The sequence below is a fragment of the Solanum pennellii genome, chromosome 5, assembly GCF_001406875.1.
Source record: "Solanum pennellii chromosome 5, SPENNV200".
Taxonomy (NCBI): domain Eukaryota; kingdom Viridiplantae; phylum Streptophyta; class Magnoliopsida; order Solanales; family Solanaceae; genus Solanum; species Solanum pennellii.
Genome location: NC_028641.1, coordinates 11,497,326 through 11,512,947, shown reverse-complemented (window position 1 = coordinate 11,512,947; position 15,622 = coordinate 11,497,326). Strand labels below are relative to the sequence as shown.

General features: G+C 30.6%; 2 protein-coding genes and 2 non-coding genes across 4 annotated transcripts; 2 read left to right on the top strand and 2 right to left on the bottom strand.

Annotated features, from left to right (window-relative positions):
* The first annotated feature begins 546 nt into the window (after positions 1-546).
* Positions 547-1,193, top strand: LOC107018643. Its single transcript, XM_015219175.2, has one exon. It carries the CDS (start codon positions 682-684, stop codon positions 973-975), a length of 294 nt encoding a protein of 97 aa, XP_015074661.1. The 5' UTR covers positions 547-681; the 3' UTR covers positions 976-1,193.
* Positions 1,194-7,425: 6,232 nt separating this feature from the next.
* Positions 7,426-7,499, bottom strand: TRNAV-AAC. The gene has a single exon. It is a non-coding gene; the product is annotated as a tRNA-Val (tRNA).
* A 1,127-nt stretch (positions 7,500-8,626) lies between these two features.
* LOC107019311 (F-box protein At5g07610-like) lies at positions 8,627-10,813 on the top strand. Its single transcript, XM_027917052.1, has one exon. It carries the CDS (start codon positions 9,968-9,970, stop codon positions 10,562-10,564), a length of 597 nt encoding a protein of 198 aa, XP_027772853.1. The 5' UTR covers positions 8,627-9,967; the 3' UTR covers positions 10,565-10,813.
* A 257-nt stretch (positions 10,814-11,070) lies between these two features.
* On the bottom strand, positions 11,071-11,144 carry TRNAV-AAC. The gene has a single exon. It is a non-coding gene; the product is annotated as a tRNA-Val (tRNA).
* Between the last annotated feature and the right edge of the window lie 4,478 nt (positions 11,145-15,622).

Below are 15,622 nucleotides of genomic sequence, written 5' to 3'. Positions count from 1 at the left end.
ATATATATATATATATATATATATATATATATATATCACATCTCTTTATAAAAATTAAAATTTTAATTTTATAAATCAAGACATTGCAAATTTCCTTGAGATTATGTTTTTGGACATGCTAATCTCATAACTATATTTTTAATTGAGAAAAACAACAAGTATATTTCAGAGCACTGTCATATTTTTGGAATATTTATATTCTTGTCATTCAAAAGTTAGATTAAATAGAAATATAATGTTCTTTGTTAAATTAATATTTAATAAATATTGAATATGTACATAAAATTATAATACATGTGTGTTTGTTAGCATAACGAATATATGTACTTTAATTTTTAAACCGTAAAAACATCAATATCTAATAAATGACGAAAATACGTGATTAAATCAAAAAAGAAGAAACTTACACGCATGAAGAAAAAAAACAAGTGTACCAGCCAGAACCAGTAAAAAAAATTTTTTTTAAAAAAAAAAACAAAATAGTAATCAAATCCATCTCCTGCTAAATTCCAAAACCTTAGCCTCCTTAAATTCACCAGGTTCACACCCTTTAACGTGTACAACATATCAACCACTTCATTTCCATTTCTAATTTTACATTACAAAAAAACATCAACAGAACTCATATTCTCCTCCCCCAAATTCAACAACAATTACTCATTCGCTGTTGAATCTGAAATTATGGGTCCAATTGTTCTTACTCAATTAGGTCTCAGTGTATTAGCTGGTGCCGCACTGGTGAAATCAGTTATGGACCAGAAGACGATGATGGGTCCAAGTCAGTTTCCTCGGTGCCCTAGTTGTAATGGAACGGGTCGGGTTTCATGTATGTGTTCACGCTGGTCAGATGGAGATGTAGGTTGTCGGACTTGTGCCGGGTCGGGTCGGATGGGTTGCAGCAGCTGTGGAGGTACAGGTACGGGTCGCCCAATTCCAGTTCAAATCTCTGTTCGTCCTCCAAACCGTTCACCTTAGAACTGCTTCGAATTTCATTATCGTTATCTTGTACTTAATTCAGATTCTTCAAATTGAGAAAGGATAAAAAGAATTATGAATTGTATATGTTTGGTGATGCATGAAATCAGTTAGACCTACCTGGAAATTGCTGGTTCTATGTTGTAATTATTGTTATAGCTTTGACAAATTTATACCATGAGTTTAGCCCTTTTTATTTAATTTGCTTCTTTTCTTTTCAACTCTATACATTCCTCTAATTTATTCCACTTAGATAATACAGAAATTGAATTGGTTGATGCAGAGATTTTGAATTGGAATTTCATTGGATATGAAATTGTCTCTGTTTTACATGTGGTGTTGGACTTCCTGTTTAGTCGGGCTGCAATGTGGATGATACAATTTAATTCGAACCTTGGAGATGTTCAAACCAATAGGGTTTGTTCCTTTTTTGACTCATCTTCCTAGTAAAACTCATCAATTTGCAGCAAACTAAACTGAGTATTCTTGCTTAGCATAGCTACATTGGTGTTGGTACTCTTGATATTGGGCTATGTTGAATATAGTTTATCATTACCTGAAATCAGAGCTTTATTAGTTAGAGATTTCACTTGTATCTGCAACAACACATATCCATGCGCCAGGACTGGGATCGTTGCCAACTGGAACTGTTCTTCAGTCTTTGTGAATCACTGAGCGTGAGTTCTTGTGCTCGAGCACATTGTTTTACCTTTCCTGTAATCCCACAAGTGAGGCCTCAGAAAGGTAAATATATATCCATTGTCCTCTCGAGGTCTCTTAAAGGTAGCGTGTTACCTGATAGAGAGGTTGTTTTTGATAGATCATGTCTCTAAGTAAGAACAATACAAAGCAATTTGAACAAAACTGAAGTGAAGAAGCCGAGATAGAAAGCTAAAGAAAGTATGAATAGTAGCACAAATGGAATAACAAGAAACTCTTATAGTGATACCATGACTACTAGTACGAAAGACTAAGCGAGATACCTTTCAACTACCTAATTAACCCTCTATCTTAATATATGTCCTCCTAATCTTCTATCTGAGGTCATGTTTAGACATGCGTAATGTTTTGTCTTATCACCTCTTTTCAATATTTTTTCATTCCATCTCTGCCTCTTTTGTAACCATTCATATCGAGCCTCTCATACCTTTGCACTGATGCATCTCCTCTTTACATGCCTGAACCATTTAAGTTTTTCCGAATCTTATCCTTTAACGAGGTCACTCTAATCTCGGTTCCTTCATTTAAATCTGTTGATTTTTTGTTAGTTAACATGTCATCAAAGCTTTCGTCAAGGGATTATTCAACTAGTGTAGTTGCTGCTGATTATGTGTCAGTTAACATGTTATCAAAAGCTTTAATCAACGGATTATTCAACTAGTGTAGATGAAAATCGATGGATTCAATGAATTGTTCTTCTTAGAAATCGAGTTTAAAATCATTTGGTTTTCTTGAAAATTGATTTCAACAATGTGATTGATTCATTATCTTAGGGGTTTTAGTACATACATAAATCATAATTATCGAAATCATTTTTAAAAAAAAAAGACTACTCACTTATCATGGTGTAAATAGATATCAATATAATTTATCATCATCCTTCAAAATATCAGAATTCATCAGCTGCTAAATGACCAAGTATATGTTATTCAAATCAATACTCTGAGAATACAAGTGTAATCACCAATTAATATAAATCATCAACAAACTTGTCAAAATATAAATAAGTCAATAGAATCATGAGAATTATATTCACCCTGGCCTTGCAGTTGTATAGTCCATGTACCTGTCAAAAATCAGTAATGTGTCTCTTAGGTGTACAAAAATGCTATAAAGGATCTTAAGCCTCATATGTTTGTATTTAATGGAGATTAGAATCAGAATGGTTCAGATATTAAGGATTAAGCTATTAAGTGCATTTGTTTTTCGACTTAAATTTTTCAATGAGTATGAAAGGATTTGAATAATCAGAGATGCGACAAAGTTTTATTCTCATTCATATTCTTTTAAAGACATTTTTATTTTCGGTAAATAATTGTGCTTCATATTTTTTTCTGAAAAATGAAATAAATTCAAGTCTCTCATTTTCTAACTTCATTAGTTATCCAAATTATTTCATTAAACTTTTAATTTTTTTTCTTGTTGTTTGTTTATCAAGAATTGATAAAATTTAGTAAAAGTTTTATTTAATTAAGGGAAAAGGGTTAAAAATATTCTTAAACAGTGTGAAAGGAACAAATGTCTTTCGAATGTAGTTTGACTCAAAAATGTCCTTACCGTTAATATTTTAATTCAAAAATACTCTTGCCGTCAATACTTTATTCTGGAAATGCCCTTTTAGTTACAAAATGGGTCAAAATGCCCTTTTCTGAATATATATATATATATATATATGAACACATCTTCTTTCTAGTTAAAATATTACTCCTATTAAAGAACATTAGTCTTGTTTTCTTTCTTCTAAATTCACTTTAACGAATAAAAATGTAGGAAATATGTTTTTCTTCTTAATCTCATTTTATTTAAAATAGAATAACTTCATGTACTCTTTCAACAAATAATATATATCATATATATAAGATTATAGTCAATACATCATTAATTTATATTTATATAATGATAAAAAATAATGATAATAAAAATAAGAAATACTTTCATTTTTTTATTTTTTTCTGAATTGAAGCCACATAGACATTTGCTAATTTAAAAAACATTATTGGAAAAAGAATGTATTTAAAAGAAAATAATAATATATTTGTTTGGAAAATGAGCATTTTGGGCCCATTAAATAACAGTTTGGACATCTTTTAATCAAAAAATTGACGACAGGGATGTTTTTGGACTACATTATAAACGGGGGACATTTTTTTCCGCATAATTTAAGAGCATTTTTGAACAAAGTATTAAACGTAAGAGTATTTTTGAGCCAAACTATAAACAGAGGACGTTTTTTGTTCTTTCACACAGTTTAGGGCATTTATAATTCTTTTCCCTTTAATTAAAGTGCAAAACAACTTCATAAATATGTATTGTTGAAATTGGACGATGATACCTTTACAAATATGTTTAAAATCATTTGAATGTATCATTTTCATTGTTTACTTTAGAGAAGAGTACATGGCAAACACATTATAGAATGACATAAATGTGCCCTTTAACTTGGCTTCAAATCACATTTGTGCCCTTCAACTTTGGATGTGCACAAATAGACACTTAAACTTGTATAAAGTTGAACAAATAGACACACATGTCCTACATGTCATCCTACATGTCATTTTTCGTCCTACGTGGTGTCCTACATGTATTTTTCCATGTAGGACTCATGTGTTTATTTATTTAAAAGTTGGATAGTTAAAGTGCCTATTTGTGCATTATGAAAGTTGGAGGTCAAAGTTAAAATTTGAAGCCAAGTTTAGGGTTCAATATATGTATTATGCCTTATAGAATAGTGTTTCAATCATTTACTTACGACTAATTTGTGTTGATTTTTTTTCTTAAAAAAATATTGACTACATTTTTTTCTAAAAGAATATTTTTATTATATATATGTGGTCCATTTTATTTTTATCAAACTTTAAATATTTATTCATAATTAAAATATCTTAACATTTACCAAAGAATGACATTGTTTTTTAATATTTTGTTTGTGTAATATTTAACTACTATTTTATTGAGTTGTAATATTTATTGTGTTTAAATATTAATAAATCATATTACAACTCAATAAAATAGTAGTTAAATATTTAAACACAATAAATATTACAACTCAATAAAATAGTAGTTAAATATTATTTATTAATATTTAAACACACTAAATATTACAACTCAATAAATAGTAGTTAAATATTACACAAACAAAATATTAAAAAACAATGTCATTCTTTGATAAATGTTAAAGATATTTTAANATATATATATATATATTAGATGTTTAAAAACAAACAATTTTAATGAAAATACTCAATCAAATAAAAGTACTTGATTCTTTCCAAATACACACATTACTTATAGAATATTGTTAAGAGTTCATGTAACTATCTCAATCGAAAGAAGTTTTTTAAAATTATTAGTTAATTAAATATTATTTAAGGTCAACAATATCTTAATAGAAATTGAATCTATTAGCTACATTGTTTATTGAAAAAAAGTTATTAAAACGAATTGACTATAAAATAATAAGTAATGACTCCAAAAAAGTAGAAAAGTAAATTTTAAATAAAAATATATAAATAAAAAAAATATTAAGACCCCTCTCTTATGTTTCGCTTTAGGTTCTGAATGTTGTTTAGTGGTCAGATTCAATTACAACCCCAATTGTATCCAATCCCATAACCTGGTGATTAAATTTATCTTAGGTATGTGAGGTAATGCAATTTCTTCAAAGGCTATTGAATGATAAGGATTACTCTCCTCGAGCTTACTTTTTCTAAGGCCATTGAATGATAAGGATTCACATTTCAATTATACGTTAAGTGACTCCAGAGTCCAAAAAGTAAAAAAAATTGATAAAAATTTCAAAAGAATATATTAAAAAATTTATAACTAAAAGGGTGAAATCGCTACGTCAGTAGCGATTTATTTTTACGCAGTTAACACATGAAAATCGCTGCTCCATGAGCGATTTTGTCTAAAAAAATTTTAAAAATCGCTACCCCTGCAGCATTTTTGCAAAAAATATTTTTAAAAAAGTTTAAAATCGCTGCTATGACAGCGTTTTCAATAAAACATATTTTTTTTAATTGGCAGCGATTTTCCTTAATTTCTTTTTAGAATTTTTTTTTTTGGAAAATCACTGCCAAGGCAGCGACTATATTGAATTGGAATTTTTTTTTTTTTTAAAAAGATGAAATCGCTAGGTTGGCAGCGATATCAGTGGATCGAACTTTTATTTTTTTTAAGAAATCGCTTCTTTGACAGCGATTTTAGAGGAATTTTTTTTGAATTTTTTATTTAATTCTTTCAACTATCATTTTTGAAATTGTAAATTTTGTGAACTTACTTTTTTTATAAAAAAAAATTGTCAATACTTTTTTAATTTTTATTTTATTTTATAAATTGGCTTGAATATAAAAAGTATAATACGATTTAAAATAATAATTCGTTGGAATATTTATAAAATAAAATAAAAATTTGAAAAGTATTGACAAAATTAAAAAAAAAAGTTCAAAAAAATGGCTGCCAAGTTACATTTCAAAATTGTTACAATATTTTTTTAAAAAACCTCTAAAATCGCTACTAAGTTAGCGATTTCATTTTTTTTAAAAAAAAATCAAATTCACTAAAATCGTTGTCAAGGAGCGATTTCCATTTTTTTCTAAAAAAAATTATTAAAAAATAAAAACACTGCCATAGCAGCGATCTTAAACTTTTTTTTAAAAAGAAAATGCAAAAACACTACAGGAGTAGCGATTTTAAAAGAAAATTGGAGTTGTTAACGGCGTCAAAATAAATCACTACGTTAGTAGCGATTTTACCCTTTTGGTTAGAAATTTTTTTGATGTACCCTTTTGAATTTTTTATCAATTTTTTTTTCCCTTTAGGCTCCAGACTCTCAAATAGTCATCCTTAAAATACTTCTTATTTATGGACCGCTTTTAATTAATTATAATGCATGGTACATACTAATAGTGGTAGTATTTTTCTTAGGTATCTTGTCCTTCGATTTTTTTTAGTATTTATTGTTTCTTATACTTTAATTATCATATTATTTTGTTGTGGTTACTGTCCTACAAGTTATTGCTTAATATGCTATTTCTCGTAAATCTTTTACCTCTTTTTTTTGAACTATTTTGAACTATTTCTCCTTGAGTGGAAATACAAAAAAGAAAAACCTCTCTACTTTTGTAAGGATAAGGTCTAGTTCGTACTATATGAGAAAATTACTTATTACGAGAGACATAAATTAAAGACCACCATAAAATAGGGGCAAAAGTGCAAATGAGCCAATTTTATCGTTGCCTGTCTATGTGTTGTTGGATCAAAAAAAAAAAATATTCGTATTTTAGAACCATCTTCTCCGGAGTCATCTACTAATAAAAGGATAACTTAATGCCGAAGAATTTTAAAACTGAATCAAACCGATCGATAAACAATATTCAACAAAAACAACATACAATATAGTAGTATAACATTCAAGGTTGAGGTTTGCCTCAAGGGTTAAAAATATAATTTACATAAAGTTTGTATGGGTCATCAGTTAAATCGATAAAAAAATTGGACAAACTAGTCTTGAAGCGATAACCCAATAGTAAAGTGGCATGAAATAGATGCTCAACATTAAACCAATAACCCGATATCAATAAAACAAAAATTGGACAAATCAAGTCTTAAAGCGATTACATGAAACACTTGCCCAACCATTAAATCAATAACCCGATATCAGTAAAACAGTAGCGTTTCGCCGGTCCAAATATCTGCCAAAAAGAGTATTTTTTTTTAAAAAAAAAGAAATGGCTTCGCCCGGACTCGAACCGGAGACCTTCAGTGTGTTAGACTGACGTGATAACCAACTACACCACGAAACCTGCTTGTTACCCTAAGCATCACAATTGAACTAGTTTTTGTTTGATATTATTTGACTTTTTCCCCTTTCATCTAAGATGACTCCGTCTATAGGTCTGAAGAGAATATAATATACAAATATCTTATTTATATTTTGTGGAGATAGAGAAATTATTTTCAAAAAACCCTCAACTTAAATACGTAACATATATCAAAGTAGATTTTAAGAGAGAAAAACATAAGTAATGAACACATGCATTGCAAATAATAAGAAAGACATTCTAAGCATACAGAGAAAAACAACAATAATCACCTTTAAATAAAATGATAGCCGAATCACAATATAGTAATAAACAACACATAGCAACAAAAATTGAGGGACCATTACCAATTTCAATACTTCTATCAAAACATGTCACTGTTTAATTATAAAATCGATTTCAAGACTTAAAATTACTTGTTAACAAGTAATAATCAGCTAATTCAAAAGGATTCTGAATTATTTCCTAAAAAAAAGATCATATTTAAATAGTATGAACATGGCTTTTTCTTTGTAATAGTAGTTGTATAACTACTACTACTTTTTCTCTTTCCCAATTAAACGTTTGGCTTAACTTATATATATTAACCCTTCGTAATCGTGTGAATAATACAAAACATTTGAATCATCTCAACTTTAGCTCCACCTTATCTCTGGGATCTTCTGACTTGGTGAGTGTTTTTTCATTATTTCTTCAAAAATCTTATGAATTGCTGTTTAATTGTGTAATAAAATCTTTCGTCTGTTTCAATTTGTTCGTCTTATTTTTTCTTTTAAGTTTGTTTAAAAATAATGTATCTTTTCATTTCTGGTAACTCTTTAATCTAACTTTCTAGAGGAGATATTTAAAATCATCCTACATATATATGTACAAGTTAACATAATAAGATTCAAAAATTTTCTTTAATTTACTAAACTTTGTGTAGTCGATTTGAGACAAACAAATTGAAATGAAGGGATTAGTTCTTAATATATAAATATGAAGTAGATGTATGTAGGGCTATGGTTAATTTGTTTTACAAAAGGTAAAGCCAGGCTGAAGTAGGTGATTATATAAATTCAGCTTATCGAGGACCTTAGATACGAGGTTAAGGAGCGATGACATAAGATTGTTGATTGTTGTCTCGCATATTCTTTTATACTATTAGTCATATTATTCTAGCAGTTGTTTGTCCTTTGAGTTCGGTTAATATCTCTGGTTTCTATTGCTCTTCCATTATCGTGTAGCTAAATTGACCACTGTTTAGAATGATAAGTCAGGTTGTTGGTAGTATTTCGTGATGACTTTTTTCATTTTAGTGTATTCTTTCTCTATATTGTTTTTCCTCCCGAGCTAAAGGGTGTATGAAAAACAGTCTTTCTACCTCTAAGGTAGTATTAAGGCGTGCATACACTCTGCGACCTCCCATACCCCTCTTTGTGCGATTACAGTGGAATATGTTGTTGAAGTAAATGATGCTAATGTATTCTAAGAAGTGATCACTTTTTAGTTTTTATGGATATTTTTAGTATTTTGTGATTAAAGTTTGTGCTAAATTTACAAGGAATATAAGTTACTACATGGCTTCATCCAACCATATCAAGTAGTGCTGAAGCAATTGAAAGAAGTGATGATCTTGTTCTCAAGATTCTAGTACTCCTCCCACTTCCCAGCAAAACCTCTGTTCATGTTCAAATTAGATTCTAAACATTGGTGATAACTCATTTCTGATCTTTATATATACTCCTTGTGGAGGCCTCAAAACTTCCCCGAGTGCACTCATTGTCCAGAGGTTAGCTTGGTCATCCTGGGATCAATGTGACAACTTCTCTGTCTTTCCTCTCGAAAATGAGTATACTTCTGGTTGTCGACTCTTGGATTTCATCAAAGGCGATGCTTTAACTGATATCATTGAAATTATGAGCTCGTGTGGTGGTTTTATTTTGTGTTGTTGTCATAAACAACGGATCAGAGAGTACTACGTCTGTAACCCGAGCACTAAGCAATTCAGCATTGTTCCCAGTAGTGGCGGAGCCAGACATTTTATGAACGGTGTACATACAGGTAATCTTCTCTATATTTCAGCATTTATGTTGGCTCTTCATTATCTCTTGTTCGTTAAATAGTGTTGGGCATCAGTGGCAGAGCCAGACATTTTATGAACGTTGTGCAAAATTTTTAAATGTGTGTTGGACATTAGTGCTGGAGCGAGACATTTTATGAACGGTGTGCAAAATTTTAAAATGTACACCGAACGTTCGACCTCGGGCCTCAAAGCTTCTAACTCACTCTTTACCATTGAGCCAGAGGCTCTACTTACGTTAATTGTGTGCAAACTTGTGTATATATTTTACAACTTCACTAATTTGACCAATATATACGGTATAATTTTCCGACAAAGGGTGTTCAGTTGCACACCCATCAGTGGCTGTAGCTCCGCCCCTGGTTCCAAGTCTGGATAGGAGTTATATATGCGAGACTTGTGTTTGGCTTTTGATCCTTCAAAATCACCTCACTATAGAATTCTTAAGGTTGGCTTACATTACAATGAGATGAACTCTTCAGAGTTAAACTCCTGGAGGAGATTACATGATCCGTTTCCAATGTCAATTCTATCGGAATTGAGAGGAACCACGGGAGTTTTCTTCAACGGAGCTATCTTTTGGGCGTTTAATAGCTGGTGTTATTTCAATGTGGATACAGAGACTCTGCGCTACTTAGACAATCCGATGCAAGAAATGAATACTACTTATCCATATACAGATTATTGGCTTGGATGTGTCAACGAGCGTTTGTATTTTGTTGGCCCTGCAGACGATGGATGGATCCCTCATGTCAGCGTGTTTGAATTGGGAAACGAATACTTGTGGATCCTAAAGTATAGGAATGACGCATTGGAACTTTGGAGTAGTTTTCTTTCGGTTATGGCAAGAGAAGATGAACTATTTATGGCCGCATACGTGCATGATCATGACCAAGTGATGTTAATGAAGCTAAGTGATAATACTTGCAGCATGGTCTTGCCAATGCCATTACATGCTTCTGCTCGCATTGGGTCTGCAAATTAAGTTCATCATTTCATTCAGAATCCATTCTTGGTTATCTAAGTATAGACTTCTCTATAACAGTTTCCTTTGGAATCGATTATGTTATGTCATATTATATGTTCTTTATAATTGTATCTGGTCCACTATATAAGTAGTTGTAAGGTCTATCAAGTATCATCCCCAAAACTTCACTTCATGTGGACTGGGGTATGTTGCTGTTGTTGTTTTGTAAGAGTGGAACTTCACAAATATATTGTGTTTTTATGTTTATCTCTTTCATCCTTTTTGTGCCTTAAACTTATGTGTGGTTTGAAACTAAAAGTCTCGAATTTAATCATTGAGAATTAAAACTATCTTAATAAAGAAAGAAGGATAAATAAGCCTTACACAACGCAATTTTTATGAGTTTACGAGAAAAGAGAAGGAGAAAAAAAGGGATGGCTTCGCCCGAACTCGAACCTGAGAATTAAAACAAAGAAGGAAAAATAAGCTTATAAAATGCGATTTACGAGAGAAAAAAGAAGGCATGGCTTCGCCCGGACTCGAACCGGAGACCTTCAGTGTGTTAGACTGACGTGATAACCAACTACACCACGAAACCCAATTTGTTACGTTTTTCCTGTTTCCAACCATGTCAATTAATAGTTTAAAAAGTTAATTTCATTACCTCTAATCCCCACAGTACTTTACCATGTACCCTGACCTCCATACTAAACAAAATCAAATTTTTGTCAAAAGTTAAAAGTTAAATCGTCTAACAGCATAGACTGAATATGATAACCTCAAAATCCAAACCAGTCATCCTATAAAGCGAAAAATGAACTTCCATAGCTATCGCGCTGATGAAATTCAAATTTGAGCATGTTTCCCAAAATGAAAATAAGTCTCAAATCCCGAATCAACCATCCTATGAGATCAAAACTGAACTTATATGGCTCACTGCGGTGACGAAAATTCAATTCGAGCACGATTACCAAAAATATTGATTAAACTGAAATTTTTGGCCAAAATTTAAAAGCTAAAATGTCTAACGACATAAACTAAAAACGGAAGCCTCAAAATCCAAACCTGTATCTTATTACATCAAAATGACTTTTCGCATCTAACTGTTTTTATCTGGGTACGTTATCAAATATATTGACCAAAGTTAAATTTTTACCAAAATTTATATGGTAAAACACCTAACTGCACACAGTAAAAATGAAAGCCCCAAAACTCAAACCAACCATCCTACTAGATAAAAATGACCTTTGGAGTTAATTACGGTAACGATATTATCATCTGAGCATGTTCAAAAATATTGACCAAAGCCAAATTTTGGCCTAAACATAAAATTTAAAACGCCTAATGGCACAAACAAAAATGAAAACCTCAAAATATGAACCAACCTCCCCGTTAGATAAAAATAACCTTTTCAAGCTAATGACTAATGGAAGTCTAATTTGAGCATGTTTACCAAAAATATTGAACAAAGTCAAGTTTTTGTTAAAATTTAAAAGTTACTAAATATGAAAGCCTCAACACTAGACGCTGATTTACCAAAAAATTTAACTTCAATTGGTAATTTACCAACTATTAAAATATAAGTTAGTAATTAATAATTTACCAATAAATTTTATCAGAGTTGATAATAGAACCTATTGAACTAAACATTCATATGTCATATTACCAACTAATAATTAATATCTTGGTAAATTTTACTAATGGATTAGTGATCAGTTGGTATATTACCAATTATTTTAATTATGTTAGTAATTTATTAACTACAATCTTTATTCGTCGGCAAAATTTTCAACTAATTTGATATTGGTTGACAAGTTTACTAACAAATTACATTTCATTACTAATTTACCAACACATTTATATTTGGTTGGTAAATTTAGCAACACAATCTTGTCGTTGGTGAATGTTTGGTTAGTAATTCATTGGTAATATGTTAATAAATTATATAAATAACTTTTTGTCATATTTACTGACCGATATATACTTCGTTGGTAATATTACCAACAAAAGGTGTCCGTTAGTAATATTTCTGTTGGTAATCCATTGATAGAAGGTTTCTAAATTTGGCGCCATTTTTTTCGACGTATTTGCCAACTAAAATACTTAGTAAGATTTTTGTTGGTAATCTCTTAGAATTTAGTTGTTAAGTTTTAAAATATTATTCGGTTAGAAATATGTTGGTCATTTGTTAGTAGAATACTAACCAAGTTAAGTTGTTAGTAAAATTTGTTGGCAATTTGAGATTTTTTTGTAGTGACTACAACATTTTAGGCCTACAGCCACCCTAGTAAAGTGTAGCCTAAAGTAGCAAAAATGTAGCCTTTGATCAAAGGCTACACTTTTGGACTTTAAGCAACAACTTTTAGGGGTAGCAAAAAGAGGAGTAACCTTTTGTCTCCAAAGTAGCTACACTTAAAAAGCGTGGCCAAAGAGGTATAAAGGGCACACTTTGTAGTAATTCATTAGCAAAACCTTTTGTTTAATTATACTAGACTTGAATGTGTAGTCTTTGCTTTGTATTTTAGTCACATTTAAAAAGTGCTGCTTTTTATATCTCATCTAGAACAACACTTATAAAGTGTGGCAATGTTGTGTAGAATTTTTGTTGCCACAATTTTTTCATTTTTAAGAATAATAAATTTTATTTGCATATACTCAATAATCACATAATTAAATATATAAGTGATCTAAAGCACAAAATTAGCTAATAAATAAATCGAACCTATATATTTTGAATAAGCTTCGAAAAACTTGTCTTGTACTACTTAAAGATCTCTACTATCAATAAATTCCATAAAATCAAATGCATTCAAACAAATATGAAAATAGTACAAAAAACTCTTCATCGTGTTCAATACAATATATCGAATTTACTTCCAATCACTATTCAAATTCAATTACCGATATTTTTCTGCACATTCAAAATATAAGACTACGTGTTGTCGTATGTGTACTCTATCAGGTGAATCAGGTTCTCAGACATGACTGCAGATGACCTGTGCAATTATGAGCGATCGCAGCAAAGAAGAAAAAAATGTAGAAATAAAAAAGGAAAAGAAGGCAACAAAGAAATGAAGAAGGAAAGAAATAAAGAAATAGCAATTCAAGTCAAATAAGAAAAGAAATAAAAATGTTATAATTCAAGTCAAATTAGGAAAGAAGTAAATATAGACAATTTCAAGAAGGAAAAGGATTTGTAATTCCTTTCTTTGTAAAAGTTGATGAAGGCAAATCAAACTCTATAAAAGGTTCAAGAAGTTGAAGGAAAAAAATGTCTTTGCAATAAAAAAATTGAGAGAATTTTTCTAGCAAAGCCAGAACGATAGCTATTGCATATTCACGAAATTATCATCTTGAGAGCAGTAGTTATTGGAGAAAAAACGCAGAGCTTCGTCACAACAACATAAGAACCAGGTTCACGAGTTGTGTTCCACTTTGAACTATTAAATGTTGAAGACTGATTAATTAAAGTCTAGGGTTATTAGTCTTTGTTAATTTGTTCTAGGTTTATTATTGACTTGTAATAATTTCTAGATTGTGTAACAAGAAGTGAGATTGACTTCTTTGGGACAGAGTCTTGAGAGAGTTGTAACAAGAAGTAGATTTAACTTCTTGGAGGTAAAGTTGAGAGAGAGATTGTGAAAATTGTAAACAAGAAGTGGGTTTGACTTCTTGGGTGGTTAGAATTAAGAAGAGTTGAGAGTTTTTGTAAACAAGAAGTGAGTTTGACTTCTTGGTGAGTGGAGAGTTTTCGATTATAGTTAATCGAAAATGGTAGAATTCTAGAGTTAGATTGATTGATTAATTGAGTTGTAAATCTTGAATTAATATAAAACTTTGATGTGGTTTTTACCTTCCTTGAGTTAGGAAGGTTTCCACGATAAAATCTCTGCTATATTATGTGGCGACAAAAGTACAAGAACCTGATTCTTGTATCAGGGTAAGGTTTCTTCAATTAGGATAATTCTATTTTTGTGTCATAGATTTGTAGTTTCATAGGATTAGCCAGATATTACCATCAGTTTTTGAAGGAATTTGCTTCTACCGCTTCAACATTAATTCATCTGACACAGAAGCATATTCTATTTCAGTAGTGTGATGAATGTGAGGAAAACTTTCAAATTCTTAATACTTTGTTGACCACATCAACTATATTAGCTTTGTTTGTGGATGGTAAAGATTTCACAGTTCATTGTGATGCTTCGCATACTGATTTTTGTGTTGTTTTGATGCAAGATACTATGAAGTTCATTGATTAGTCTCCAAATTGCCACCAAGTTAAGTATAGGCTCGAAGGTACGCTTTAGAGGAAGCTCATTCTTGAATGAAAGTGGAGAGAAATTTCGTGGTTGATCTTCCTAAGACTTTGGGTAAGTTTGATTCTATATGGATGATTGTAGACAATTTGACTAAGCACTTTACACTGGTTCAAGTAACCTAAAAAATTAGTCAAGAGTTATCTTCAAGAGGTCGTTCGGCTGCACAAGGTTTCAATCTCTATCATTTTTTATAGAGTACAAACATAAGTCTAGTCTACACACAATACATAATAAAGATAGAATTCATACTTGATCAACATGTCATCATCACAAATTAAATACAATTACATCTTTTCAAGCAACAACCAAATATTTCAAGTTATTAAACACTTATCCAAGACAAAGACAAGTCAAATGAAAATCATATCTTTGCACTAATAATTGCACGAATCAATCTGACACCCCTCAAGATAATCAATCTCACTCCCATATGTAATCACGTGCTAAAGTTTCTTATATTTGTCTTTCTAGTCATGACCTACACGAAACCTTAGGTATCCATGTATTGTGATGGTATATTACTCAATCACACAAATTGTTCGTCTGTAGGCTCACATCAGACTCTAGTCAATTATTATTTGAATAGTAGTGATATACTCACTCCATATGCACATCTTAATATGACATACATCCTTTCTAATTTCCACTCAAGGTAACACATCAAGCTAAGCATACATAGTAATAATGTCCTTATTCAGAAACATCATCACATCACAGATTAATTGCACTACAACAAAAATAACTTTTAGCGATATTA